A 14,963-nucleotide genomic window follows, 5' to 3' on the forward strand; every position below is an offset into this window, starting at 1 on the left:
TGTGATAGCTCATTTGAAAGCCAAGACCTTCTAGTTTCTAAAACTATGTGTTAGATTCATGTGAGTGAAACACAACTTGCTATACTAACTATAATCATACCCCTAATCCCTGACACTAACCCTAACCCTAGTCCCCTGATAAGGGGGTACGGCAAGTAACAGGGAAATCCATGTTACCACCATGCTGATTGTGGTGCAAAGGGTAAAACCCCCACAACAAACATTTGTGATCTCCAGCGATCATGAATATACGAGAAGCATCTCTCAGGTGGCCACGTGTGTTGGAAACTTGCAGCGAACAGAATACTAGAGCTGCTGAATGTGGGACTGAAGATTATGAGGCATAGCAGGACAGCATTGGAGATGCCCTGGGATGAAAGGAACAGGTGAACAGCTTAACATACGTGCTTCCTCATGCATCATCAATACACCACGGTCTTCTTAAAGACTTTATAAGGCCGCAGGGCAGATTCCTGAAAGCCGTTTGATGGACAGCTACTGTGAACCTCTCCAGTTCAGTAGAATAAAGACAAAAGCCAAGGCAAAAGTATTGCATGTTGCCTACTTTCTTTTTAACTCTATACACCGTCAAAACAACACAAATATAATTTTATGTTTCTCAATAACTACATAAGTCAGTCAAAATTGTGAGACCTGAATGATTCCCCTCTATATGTTTTTTAAACAGAGGGGGATCAGTCTGGAGTGGAGTGGATTTGCTAGACTTCTGACGGTGGGTTGTAAGTTTGAGCTGTGTTTTATACTTCTTTACTGCACATATTAAGACGTCGTGGCTTTGTGAGGCCCCCGAACACAAACCATTCGCTAACTCTCACTGTCTGCTTCTGACATTCCTAAAACATATCCACTGGTTTGCGGCTCCTTTGCAGATGTTTGAGTGTTTGCGTGGTGCAGGGGGCAGGTGGGGGTGACATGTTCTGTGAGGCTTAGAGGTGTTGGCTTGTCTTTGCTGCAGCAGGACAGCGTTAGCCGCCGCAGCATTGGTTTACTTACTGGTCCAGGTAAAGGCCACATTTATTGTTTTATGACCAAAACATAAAAATCTAATCGAAGATCAAGATCGATCAATAGGGACAATAATAATGATTTTTTTTTTCCGAATCGATCGATCGATCATCCCTCTTGACAGTATCTGCTAAATTTCAGTGATTTGTATTTTCTCCGAATCACATTTTGCACATTGTGGCAAATTCGTCCAGTTTTGCATATTCATTTGGTCCCATGAGTCAAATGTGGTCTGCGGTCTTTTGCCTGTTTTTAGAGATGCAAATCTCTTCTGCGTTTTGTTCCACTTTAGTACTGTATCGTCTTTGGACATGTGCAAACGCTTTAGTAAATCAGGCGCAAGGGCTAAGTATGAGTTTCTTTCAGCTGTTTTGCAACATCTTGTTTCCTTTACCTTGAATGAGGTGCAGGCATCAGGTTGTGAGGGAGATTATGCAGAAGGTAAGTTTGGAAGGAGGCAGAGTATTATTGTGATGCTTAGACGGCAAGCCTGTTTTCATAACGTCATGAATGATGGATGATGAAAGAATTTTAGAATAAGAGGCAGACTTTTGTGTTCTTCCTTTAATGTAGCGATGAGCAGGAGATGCAGAGAGGTGGTGCGGTGAGTAGATGAAAGGCCCGCTCTTCTTATATTCATTAAAGTGGCTTCAAACCTCTTAGAACACACAGACGGTGGGAGGCACAGAGAGAGTCTCTGAACTATTCCAACGCACAGCACTTTAAAGGGTCGAACCAGGATGCCCGCTGGCAGTAAGAGCTGAAATTCTGTGAGAGGGCAAAAGATTCAACTCAAGTACAGCCAGGAAACTTACATAGATCAAATGACTGTATGAAAATATAAATCTGTACCTCGAGGAAGGAGTTACGTCACTTCGCTGGCGTCCTTGTATCATACTCGTCGCTGTAGTGCCTAAACCTGAACACAAAATAAAACAGGAATTTATATTTTTTTATGTAAATGCTATCATTCACTATCCTAGAACGTAAACCTGAGAGAAGCTAAAAACCCATGGGGCCAGATCTTGTGATCGGTGCAGGGACCTTCTTGTTCAAAGCGAGTTTTCGATCTTGCGCAAATACTACTTTACACTTTAGGCCATTGGCTAGCTTTTCTTGCGTGGAGTTTTGTTCCAGGAAATCAGAAATACAATTTCTTTGCATATTCTGAAACTATATAAAACCAAGTGGTTCAAATAAAGTTTCCACACGCAGAAACCCTGCAGTTTTTGAGAAATTCGAGCATGAAATGGGAACTATTTTCTTCTGGTGCGTATGATTTTAGGGTCACCTGACCTACTTCTGACCAATCGGCGCATCGCGTTGACACCACAACCCGGAAGTAAACACGCAGCCCAGAGGAGCGCCTTCACTGACAGCACAGCTGTCAGCTACTATCGTAAAGAAAATCCTGCTTTCTGAAGGCAAGCTTTAGATCCTCTGCAGCGAGAACAACTCGAGCAGAGTGGGCAACACTCATGAAGATCCAAACGAGTGGATTTGGACCATAGACCTGTTATAATCCCTGGACAGCGAGGAAAATGAACTGCAAATTTCTGCAAACTCTTCTTCAAAGACATCGTCAGACCTACGCCAGGCAAAGACTCCTAAAACGGCAGCCAGTTGGTTGTCCTACTCGTGAATACATTCATATTTATTGTGTAGTATAATGCTAATACAAAAAATGACTGAGGGTGGGAGCGACACACGTGTTGTGCCTCACGTTTTACTGTTTCACGTTGCATGTTTGACCCGAAGAAAATTCGTAGTTTGTTCTCATTCTGGATGTAGTTCCCCATTTGTTGGATTTGCTTTAGAAATTATAATATCAAATAACTTTACCAGTTAGCCACACCAAAAAGGTGTTTAAGCATGTAGACATTTGAACGTATCAAAGTTTGTCAAATGTTGTTGCTATAATAAAGCACAAACCAATCAAAAAAGTAAATTAAAGAGTGCCACTGTGAACAGCTCTTTTTTTTTTACAGTCTGTGGTTGTTCACAGCAGTAAACTGTGGTTTATAGTTTATTATTGGTGGAATAAGTATCTTCGGTGTGTTGGAATCACTTATTCCACTCCAAAGTCCAATTAAGTCCATGATAAAATGGAGAATATTAGTACAGTAACTTTTACATGATACATAAGGCCTGCCCTACTACTGTAGTTATTTCTGTTGAATCTGCTTTTTTCATTTTCCAGGACAATTATGTGATGAAAGCATGTTGTGATGGAGGCCTGGTGCTGTAAAGCATCGCCTCACTTCATTTAAAGACTCAACATGAAAGAGTGAGGTATGTATTCATGGGACAATCAGAATGAATCCTCCAGGGCTTGGAACAACTGCATCCACATTGTAAAATGCTTAACATATTCTGCAAACTGCTATCCAACACTTATCTAGAGGACTTTTTATAGCAATTTTCGTAACACGTTTGAAGACTATCTGACTGAAAATTCTAGTAAATATTATATTAGCTAATCTAAGCTCTGAATTCTCAGTTTCTGTCTTTTTGGCTCCTCAGATATTGCTTTGATTCTTGACTGTACTTTTTGTTAACTTAAAATGTGCTTTGTCTGTATTTTTACAGTGGGAGAACCTGCCATCTGTGGCCACATACAAGATCTCCTGTGATTGTCTGAAGGACTTTGGACAACAGAGAAATGATCCTGATGAGACTCTGCTAAAGATCATCAATGAACTGCAGATTCGTCAGAGGCCTCAGATTAGAGGTATGACATGTATTTTTCTGTTTATCACTGTCTTATAATCAAGTCATGCATTTAGATTTACAGGGATTTATTGGGTTGGCCTAAATTAATATCGGAGAAGTGAGATTTCTTTTTTTTTTCATCAAATTCTAACTTGGGCCTAGAACACAATGACTCTGTGGCATCTGACCTTGGCCCTTTCTGAAACCGCCTCCTTCCTTTTGCTTCACACTTACACTAATTCTTTGAACTGAACATTAATTTCCTTTTAGAGTTTCAGATTCAGATTGTTCATATGTACACTATATTTTAGCTTCTTAAAACTTGCCAATATTAGGTCTCATTTCTGTTTTCTTTTTCATTATCAAATATCTATATGACTGTAAAATGTGACTCTTGTAAATAAACATGGAACAGAAATAGTTTGGTGCATGAGGGTGCTCTCTGGTGTAACACACACCTGTGAGTCGGCATCCATGCTTATAAACCACTTCTCTTCGCTGCGTGTTCTGCTTAGGACAGACCTTTCCTTCGAGGGAACATGCATTTCGAGTGTTAGTGAGCAGGAAAAGGAAGGAGCATGCGGTTTCAGCAAAGGCACAACTAAACACTCACAGATCCACAATCATCCATTATCATCCCAGATACTAGACTTTACTTTTTAACTAATAATCTACTCACATGGGCCCCAAAACTGTACATACAATGTAATAAAAAACCTAATTGGAATATGAAGTATTTACCATCAACATACAATAGTTGTAAATTAAACTTAACGGTACTTTTTGATTTCAGATCGGACCGGCTGAGGTCAAGGATTCAAGCTGATTTTCCTCCGATGACCGTCTAATCTGAGAAATAATAGTGAACTTTTGAAACACTGAACAAAGACAGTAAATCAGGAGTCACACTCTACATCAGAAAGAGCCTTTAAAGGACCCTAACGACAAGAACTTTTCAGCCTCCTTGCCTGGATAGAGAGTGCGTTAGAACAGTGGTTCCCAACCTGGGGAGCGGGGCTTCCTACCGGGGGCTCCTGGGACAGCAGGTGGGGCCCAGAGCTTTGTCTGGTCAGAGGGTCAGGTCATACATTTGCACAAATTAAAATGGTTAAAAATCACGACAGGTGCGCAAAATTATCTCATTTCAGAAAAGTTTTGATTTTTTTAATGTATTTTTTTTAACCGAGGAGGCGCAGCCTGACTACAGCATGCGCAGGAGGGGAATCAAGAACAAAGGTTGGGAAGCACTGCAGTAGAAGGTCTTATATTGAATGAATTACAAGATCTAACAGGCAAGACTGAAGTTAAGCTTTCGTCCGTATGCCAAGATACACTTGATCTGCTTCTGATGGCTAAAAACCCCAAAATCACAAAAAATAAAAGAATGTTTGAAACTTATCTGGAGCAATTTCTTATTTATGTTATAAAATCTAATTTGAAAATGTCATGTGGAAATGGTAGGTCCCATAGTGTGCTTGTTTCAATAGGACGCATATTTCAAAAAAAAGTTTATTTTCAAAAGTTATTTCTTAAAAACTAGCACTCCTATCCATCTTCTTTTTCCACATATTGAATATATTTAGTATTGTCTTTATGATTGTAAAATTTGAAGTCTGTGGCCTTAACACTTTTTTAAATAACTGGAGTCAAAAATGCCTGTAGAGGCTAAAATGTCAATTTTTTCACAAACTTCCCCGCTTTAGGAGCCAATTTCTCATTAACTGCAGAGAGTCTGTGTGTGGAACTTTTTGTGGAAGAAGTTTAACTATTGTACTTGATAAAAATCAAAATGAAAAGTATTTCCTATTTCCTGGAACAAAAGTCATTTTCTAAGCCCTTTCTGAGAGCTAGCCGATGGCCTACTTGAGCGTTGGCCGGTTGCCTGAGGGCGGAAAAAACATGGGTCGGCGGAGGCGTGTACTACAAAAAGCGCTGACTGCAACGAGCGCTTGCTGCATTCCCTTGGCTCCTTTAAGGGCTCTCTTAAACTTTCATGTCCATCAAAACCATGCAGCACGGTTGCTCAGTGCTCACTCACACGGATACCAGCAGCTGGTATGAGCGGCTGCATTTATTCCGCTAAAGAAGTGAGAAAGACTGAATAAATGTGTAAGTGCCAATGTGCTTCGTTTACCTCTTGATGAACGAAGAGATTATCAGCAGTGATCGTCGTAATAAGCCTCGTGTTTAATTTTTGCATTGCTGCTCAGTCCAATAAAGAAAGAGCGCATTTCACCAACAGGTGAAGCAAACTTTGTTCAATTCAGCCCCTCCAAGAATCCTGCAACTGTAGCAACTGTTCAAATGAGCTACAAATTCCTTGCAACTACTGCGTAACTCCGCAACTTCTCCGCAGCCAATGTGACAGCTTTTGTTCAATTAAATCCTTTTCATTTGGTAAATGTGCGCATTCGAGCTATGACCAACGCCGAGGGCTGCTGCCTCTCTTCCCCGCCCGCCTCACACTCATCTCGGATGTGACTTTGCAGCGAGTTATTAAGTTAATAGGCTTTTGTGGGACAAACTATAAACATCCCACCATTCCCTCATTCCCCCTCGCACCCCCGCAACTGTTGCAACATCTCCATTGGAGTCAGAGAGATGAGAACGCAGACATTAAGGTCTAATTGTCGGAGTGGGGCATTTCCCCTACTAGTACTAACCCTAACTTTAAGGATAGTGGAGTTTATAGACTAGGCTCGGAATGGGGGTATCAAAAAGTGTCGGAGTGGCGGGACGTTGCAATGGAGGGGTGTCGGAATGAAGGCCCCTTCCACACCCTGTCCTGCCCACTTTCAGTGCCAGGTATAACACTGAAGATAGCAAGGAGCGCCACCCGTCTGCCCTGTCATCTGCTCCACAGCTTGCGCGATTTATCGCAAGAGCTAGCCCATGGTGTCCCACAGGGATCAGTACTTGGTCTTGTACTTTTGTGCGGTGTAGATGCTTCATTTGGGCCTCATTATCGCCACGGGATTTTCTGCTCGTACTATTTCAATTGTACTTGGCTGTCTCAGAACAAACACCACCTTTTGACAAGTTTGTAGTCGTGTCCTGGGCTGGAGCAGAAGACACAGGTCTTTACAATTACTGTTTGAAACACCATCGACCTTTGGTGGTGTACGCTCAGAGTTCTTTTGAATGTCGCAGCAAATGTTGTTCACAATTTGAGGATAAATTAATCACAGATATGTCTCTTTATGGCCGTTTTAATATGGAAAATGCAGCATATCTTGTCAAATGACCCTGTTATTCAGCAGCAACAACATTCTTTCACGTCCAATTAACAGCATTCACTACTTCCATTCATCTCATGCTGACATTTTTGTTTTGTAAGTCACTGTTTTTCTTTTCTTTATTTTATGCAGTATGACCTTGTATTTCTCTTATTTTTCAAACTTAAAAGCAAAAGATGAGGTTACAGACAAACATCTTTGCACAGAACAGTCTGTCCTTGTTTACCAGAGTATTAATTGATTCATTTGATGATGAAAACCATCAAGCAAGGTAATTCTGGCATCCATCTGGCTTCCCGCTGAGGGCCTTTCTGCGATCTGTCACTGATCGGAATTGCTCGGTTTAAAGTGAGGAGCAGATAATAGGTGTGTGATTGTAACGGTGTCCAAGGGCCCATTGCTGTGGTGACACAACATTGATTCCAGCGCATTCAGCCAGAACTGGGGCTTTTGTTGTCCTGACCAGAGAACAAAGGCCACGCAGCTCAATCCTCTAAATTAGGCCTGTTAAATTCATCCAAATCAAGTTGAAATGGCAATTTGTAACAAACAGCCTTTGTTGCAGAGGGATACATCTAATTGCCATGGATGATTCCACACAAAAAAAAAGAAAAGTAAACTAAACTAACACATACCAGATGTGCTGAAAAGATCACCCCCTGCTTTTCACCCCCTCCGTGTCGTATTGATATGTTCCTTTTCTGCTTTTCCATAATTGTGCCCCAAAATCTCTTTACCCAGACCAGAGCCTTGTGTTTTGTGCCGAGTGCTCGCTGAAGCCAGTTTTATAATGAGCAGTTTCAATGCATGTGTGAATCCCCGGATGATGCCAACATCGTCCCAGCCCTGTCTCAGAATGGCCACTTTTCCCATTTACAACCCATTTCTCCTCGATGTGCTCAGCGTGGTGTGTGCAAAACATGACTTGCATCGCTGAATCCCATTGTGAACAAAAGCAAACGTCATTCCTTATGTCCTTAAAGTAGAAACTATTATAATATATACTTGTGGAAAGGAGGGTTAGACTGAAAGAGACAAAATGTTGATGTCTCTTCAGAAGGAGACATAGCGCCACTATGATTTGCGGCCGCCCCTTCACTCCTATTAGTTCACACAGGACTGGAGAAGTCACGATAAATCAGTTACTACACGGACACAAAGCTGTTTTTAGGCCGCGCAGAGAAACGGTGCAGCGTCGACTTGTTGGTGCAAATGAACAATGTACGTTTTACACCAAAAAATCTTCTAAACATCAGATTTTACCGGTGAACATTTTCCCTCGTTCTCCGCTTAATGAACGAGCTTCGCGCTCGACTGGAAGAGTCAATGCAATGGAGCACCAGATCCGCGGCAAAAAGAGGAAAAAGAGGGCGGGGCAGAATAAGGTGAATAGGCTAGTGTCGCATTTCATTTGAAAGCTAAGACCTACAAAACTCATCCGAATGGAGTATTTCCTCACGTTGTTGGCACTTTTTCATTGCCATTTGTCAGGTTTTTGCCGCCTTTTGTTGCATTTTCGTTCTTGTTTTGTCGAGGAAGCTTTTAGGTTTGGGTAACACCAAACTGGAGAAAATGTGCTCGGTTCAGGTGGGGGTTAAGAGGCTAAATGCTGAAAAGCCAAACTCATTTCTGTATCAGATTTGTGCCATTAATAATATAATGACTAGTTATGTGAAACACGCTGTAAAATAGCATGTGCTCGTTTTAAGTAGAACCTGCCATTTCCTAAATGTTTTCTTATACTTCTAACAGTTCCTGCAAAACATAATTTTTAAAAACATATCTAATGTTAATCTGATCTATTAACAATAAAGCAAAACAACAGGACATACAATGGCGGGGGTGCCAGGTCTGTCTTAGCCAATATAATGAATAACCGCAGCCTCAGCTCTGTATCCGTAGTTTGCCCAGCAGCTGCTATATTTTGGGATGTAAAACTTTGAGAGACTCGCGACCTGCCTGGATGCCATGCTCATTAAAATGGTGCTCGTCTCTACAGGACACAGCATCATCCTGCTACAAACAGACAGCTATTCATGTAATCTTCCACCGCAGACTGTGTGAGACTCCGCTGGACTCCGCTTCCGACAATGCAACAGCTGTCTTAAACCCAGCTGTTCGTCTGCCTGTCACACTGCGGCAAACGGCTGCACACCGACATATACAAAAGGCCCTGATCTCAGTCCTCGAGTAATGGAATGTGGTTTGATCGGAGGCGTTCAATGACAACCTGAGATTCTAAATCGGTTTAATTATTCTCAGAGGGAGCACATTTGGCACTGAGACCTGCCAGCTGTCAGCGAATGTTACTTTATACCAATCGCTTTTGTTGGAGGCTGATATTAAGTCAGGCTTTTTAAACTATGTTTGGACACTTTATCGTAGACTCCTGAACGACTGAGAGCTGACAAGCGACAGAAACAAGTCTGTACTGTTACAAAAAACGCTAATTATTATTGAAAAAATAATATTGCCACAAAATATACCCAAGCCAAGATACAAATGCTAGCGCCAATGGAACAAGAATATAACTCACTTCAAATCAGACAAATAATTGATTTTCATGTGAAATGACACAAAATTATCTGAATTAAGAGAATAACTACTACTAAAGGTTTTATTTCATCTAAGACCAGACCAAATCTTCCCACACCTTAGATTTAATCTGTTAATAAAAACGATTAGTCTTTTCCCAATGCACTTCTTTCAAATGCCAGTGTTGTACATCATTTATGACCTAATTGGGTGTATTGAATGTATTTCTACCTTTTTTCTCCCATTTAATTCTAATAATGTTGAAAGTCCTCTCTGATTTCTGTAATAATGCTTCTCAAAATCATCTTGAGGGCCGAGGTGCTGTGCTAAAGGGCCGGATTTGGCCCCTGGGCCTGACGATGCCTACCCCTGCTGTAAGCCCTTTATGTTGGGAACCAAAGGATTAGGGCGTAAACACAGATGTTTTTGAATGATACCAAGCAGTACACACTGTTTAACAGTTCTTCTTGAGATTGTTGATATGAACTCATGAAATGCTTGATTATGGTTGTTACTTTAATGACCAACATTGCAAAGTTATTTGGGATGTTTGTAAATTGATTTAGAGTTTGGACGTTTTGAGCGCTTCTTGGACCCTATATTCCAAACAAGTGTGAAATATGAGCTGCGTACAACTTCAGACGACGAACAAACAACAACAAAAATGAAATTAGGAGATTTCCTTTGTCAACAAACAGTTGTGCAAGAAACAATTTAGAGCTTCACTAAATGAACACTTCTTGGGTGACTGAGAGTCTCTGCAAACATACTGCCATAATATTTACTAATGCATTGTTACATTTTTGTATTGTTTTATCATAAATGAATAAATAAAGTCTTGAATGTTGATGTAAGCTCTTCTGTGTGTAATTGCTCTCCTAAAACAGGTTATTTTAAGTTATCAAAGCTGCAACGCTTCATTTTAAGGGGCACATTCATAGTGAACTCATGATGAACTCACCATGAGATCATTTTTAGTTGTAAGTTCATGCAGAGTTTGGTCCTTGGCGTGGTTGGTTTCTTTGCAAACAAAAAAATCATTAAGATCATGATGAATTAATCATTATCATTAATGAGTTCATTGCCTGAATTAACGGTGTGGATTCATGAGTATTTCATCATGAATCATCATGACCTCCCATTAATTCATCATGAATTATGATGAATTCAAGCATTAATTTATGTACCCTTATTATAAAGCGTTGCCACAGAATCTTTTAGGAAATACAATTTTTCTGGCGAAATATAAACGTATTTATCACATACAAATAAAGTCAAGTCTAAATCGGGTCCATATGGATGTTTATTCACAGCAGATTGTTCAGTAGAAACGAAAAAAAGGCAGTCGTAGCTAGCGTTAGCATTAGCACGATGCTAACATGAAGCATCATGTAAGCATTCTCCGTTATTTATGTATTTATGGGCTGTTGAACCACTTTGCTCCTCTCCATGATTTTGTATCTTTATTTAGTAGAAACTATGTTCATAATTCAGCATTCAAGATGGTGGCTGTGACGGACAGTGCCAAGCATAGACTGTAGCAAAAATGGACGTCTTATGCTCACTCCTCCCCGTTTACCAGATTGACCACGGCCGTGGGGCAATTCATGGGGGATTTACAGGCTCCCCCTCCCCAGCTCTGACGAAGCATGTTCCTAAAAAGGACATACGGGCGGGATTTTCACCGTAGACTCGGCCCTTGCGTGACGTGTAGCTCGCGCTGCTCCAATGCTAATAGTCCGAGCCTCATTAAGTACGAGATTTCAAAGATTCATATTACGAAAACCAGCCTGGTTTCATATATTGTTATTAACCCAGCGTTATCTCAGGAGGAATATCTAGCCTAGTCTAGTGTTGAAACAATTGAAACCAGGCTTTAAAGTAGTTTTTAACGTGTCTAAAGTCCAATGCTTTTCAATGGGGGCCTAGCGGCGATATGGAGGTACTGCAGCAACGGCGGAGCAATGGCGGCCCCCACGTTTGTGTGTGTCAAAAAGCAGGGCAGCCAGCGGCCATTGGTGCCAAGGCTCGTCTCCTGCTTTTCGTACTAGAGGTGACCGATCCTTCCAGGCTCCCAGGTTCTGGAACGATCAATTAGCTACTTTTGGGCTGCTATGATTTCTGTGTTGTCTTACTTACTATTTGTTAAAAAAGCTTTTTGAATATTTTAGATTTTTCTCCAAATTGTTTTCCTCCTTAACTGTTTTCAAACATGACCATATATGGCCAATGCCAGAGATGGCGTCTGTATCTATAGGCTGTTTAGAATGTTGTGACATCACATGAATGCAACCTATCATCAAATCCCATTCTGACCACCATTCCTTCCTGTAGAACGCAGCTCCATAGCAACAGGTGATCTCACCAGGTTCTTGTAGCGCACCACTTTAGAATCCCTTCACTCAACCACAGTAAACAGACAGACAGTCACATTTCTCAACTCTCCACAAAGAAATCCAAAGCAAGACTCAAAACCCAGCCATGTCCACTTCGATATCCATGTTTGAGGAGATGAGGAGGGAGCAGACACTCTGCGATGCCTTGCTCAATGTAGCCGGCACACAGTTCCAAGTGCACAAGCTGGTCCTGTGCGGCTGCAGCTCGTATTTCAAGTGAGTTGGTGTTACAATTGGGATGATGGGATGGGAGAGGAATTTGTGAAAGTGTAGTTTCAGGCACATTTTAGAATGGAGCAGACAAATGTAACTGTAATGTAACTAAATGTAACAGTCTATTGACATAGAATAGCCTTTGGGACCTGGTTTTACTTGCTCTGTCAAGACCCAAAAGTGGGTCATGGAGCATATCTTCATTGGATCCCAGTCCTGTCCCAGAATGAATGCAGATAAATTGTCTTGATAGTTTTAGTTGGTTTGCTTTATTGATCGAAGCTTAAAACCACAGAAATGGATTGGGATTCGATATGGGTTGAATGAGGGTCCCAAATGTTTGCCAGTTGAGAACAACCTTCCTCAAAATCTTTTGAAGAAGCACTCATTTCCACCATTCATATTAATCTGTCCCTTCTCTCTCCGCAGAGCTCTCTTCACACACTGGTCCAGCCCTGACACTGTGGTTTTTGACATCCCTCACGTGTCCGCAGACATCATGAAGATTATCCTGGAATACATCTACACCGGAGTGGTCAGCATCACTCAGGAGAACCTCCAGGAGCTCTTCAGGGCAGCTGACCTCTTTGACGTGAGCGGGATTACAAAGGCCTGCTGCCAAGCCATAGAGGAGCAGCTGAGTGCTCACAATTGCATCACTATCTGGTGGTTCACAAGCACCTACCACTACCCTGAGCTGAGGCGCAAGGCCTTCCACTACATCCTGGAGCATTTTGAGGAGGTGTCAGCCAACTCTGACGACTTCCTCAGACTCTCCGCAGAGGACCTGGGTGAGATCATTGAAGACGATCATCTGAACACGAGGCAGGAAAGCACGGTGTTCGAAGCTATCCTGAGATGGATCGAACACGCCCCAGAACAAAGACAGAGGCACTTTGACAAACTCCTGCCAAAAGTATGTGGTCACCAAGATTACTTCTGTTAACAGGCCTGTTTTTAGAACCCCCTTGTGGTTTCGATTTGATTTAATTACTTAACTACTTTGGCTAAAATTTAAATTGAATAAAGTTCAGATTGCAGTTTTGATGAGATAGAAATCTTATAAAAATTGCAATCTGAACTTTACAAGTAAATGCACAGTACTCTGCCTGGAATAGATCGTCTGTAAAGCCGCCTCACTCTCAATGTCTTCTGTTGTTGCAGATTCGCCTGGCTCAGATCCACCTGGAGTATCTCAAACAGAATGTCCTTGGCAGCAAACTAGTCCAACAAAACCGCAAATGTAAAGATTTGATGTTGACCTCCATGAAGTTCATGCTGGACGCCTCAACAATCGGCTTTAATTCCACCGTGTTCCCCATCAGCCTGGCCCGTCCCCGCTTGCCCCGTGCTGCCCTTATGGCCATCGGCGGCTGGAGCAGTGGAAGCCCAACCAACTGCATAGAAACCTTCGACAACCGCGCTAACGGCTGGGTGGGCGTGGCTAACGATGATGAGACCCCACGGGCCTATCACGGCACGGTTTTCCTCAACGGGTCCGTCTACGTGATTGGAGGGTTTGACGGCCAGAGTCAGTTTTGTACCACCCACAGGTACGACCTAGCCCGTGGCAACTGGCAGGAAGTGGCAAACATGCATTCACGGCGATGCTACGTCAGTGTGGCTTTGTTGGACGGGTTGATCTATGCACTTGGAGGGTATGACGGAGACCAAAGGCTAGACACGGCTGAACGATACGCTCCAGACGCCAACCAGTGGACGATGATTGCGCCCATGATCGAGACGAGGAGCGACGCAAGCAGCACAGCACACAATGGAAAGGTATGCATGTTTCAACTGTCTACATATGCAACTGTAACCAGGTGGGGTCCCATGTGTTCCTCCTGATTACTTCATGGATTAATTACAAATCAACATGTCACTATAACGCTATAATGTGTATTGTCTTGTGCTGTGCAGATCTACATTTGTGGAGGCTTTGATGGACACGTGTGCCTGTCCACAGCCGAGTGTTACGACCCTTGGACCAACCAGTGGACTATGATTGCTGAGATGACCCACAGACGCAGTGGGCTTGGCGCCATCGCTTATGGCAACGACATCTATGCAGTAATAAACACCATGGCATAAGACAACTATCTTGACTTGTGCCAAACATTACACTAAAGCGTGTTCTCCTTTACAGGTGGGTGGCTTCTCTGGGATTTCCCGCCAGCGCAGTGTTGAGGCCTACGACCCAGAGACCAACACATGGCGCCCCATGCCTTCTATGCTGAGCAAACGCAGTAACTTTGGCATAGAGGTTTTGGACGAGCGCCTATATGTTGTGGGTGGCTTTAATGGCACTTCCACCATTGACTCTGTGGAGTGTTGGGATGTGAAAACCGGAGTGTGGTCCTCAGTGCGAGACATGAATATCGACCGCTCTGCGCTTGGCTGCTCCGTGGTGTTTGACCTGCCCAACATGAGCAACTATGCTGCGCACCTCCCTGCTCCTCCTCCTCCTCAAGACAATGCCATTGAGGAGTAGATCTCCATCTTTTACTCAATTAAAACCATGTATTAACTGCACTATTCAATTTGCATGTCATTCATTTCTAAATTGTCAGTTGTTAGTTTAAACGACAGGTACCCCACATCAGATTCAAGGTAGCATCATGGCACAGTAATTTGATTGTTTCCTCTGGTTGATCAATCAATCAATCTTTATTTATAAAGCGGTTTTCATACTAGATGCGAGACAAAATGCCTTACAGAATATAATGACCCCCCCCAAATATATAGTAAATGACAATGAAAGTTCTATCCCCAGACAAATGAATGGAGAAACCAGTCCCTATGTAAAAGTGTGGCGAGGTATGACATGTCCATTTTGTGGTATTTA

At 42.3% G+C, this 14,963-nt stretch overlaps 1 protein-coding gene and 1 long non-coding RNA gene across 2 annotated transcripts; both read left to right on the forward strand.

Annotated features, from left to right (window-relative positions):
- Positions 1–2,582: 2,582 nt before the first annotated feature.
- LOC306964518 lies at positions 2,583–3,758 on the forward strand. Its single transcript, XR_013792975.1, has 3 exons — positions 2,583–2,664; positions 3,227–3,318; positions 3,616–3,758. It is a non-coding gene; the product is annotated as an uncharacterized lncRNA (long non-coding RNA).
- Positions 3,759–11,990: 8,232 nt separating this feature from the next.
- Positions 11,991–14,609, forward strand: LOC306964840 (kelch-like protein 10; the record flags this gene model as incomplete). Its single annotated transcript, XM_079559000.1, has 5 exons — positions 11,991–12,121; positions 12,548–13,034; positions 13,283–13,900; positions 14,039–14,188; positions 14,265–14,609. The coding sequence occupies 5 exons, from the start codon at positions 11,991–11,993 to the stop codon at positions 14,607–14,609; spliced, it is 1,731 nt and encodes a 576-aa protein (XP_079415126.1).
- Positions 14,610–14,963: the final 354 nt, after the last annotated feature.

Source organism: Gobius niger (assembly GCF_951799975.1).
Source record: "Gobius niger genome assembly, chromosome: 6".
Taxonomy (NCBI): Eukaryota; Metazoa; Chordata; class Actinopteri; order Gobiiformes; family Gobiidae; genus Gobius; species Gobius niger.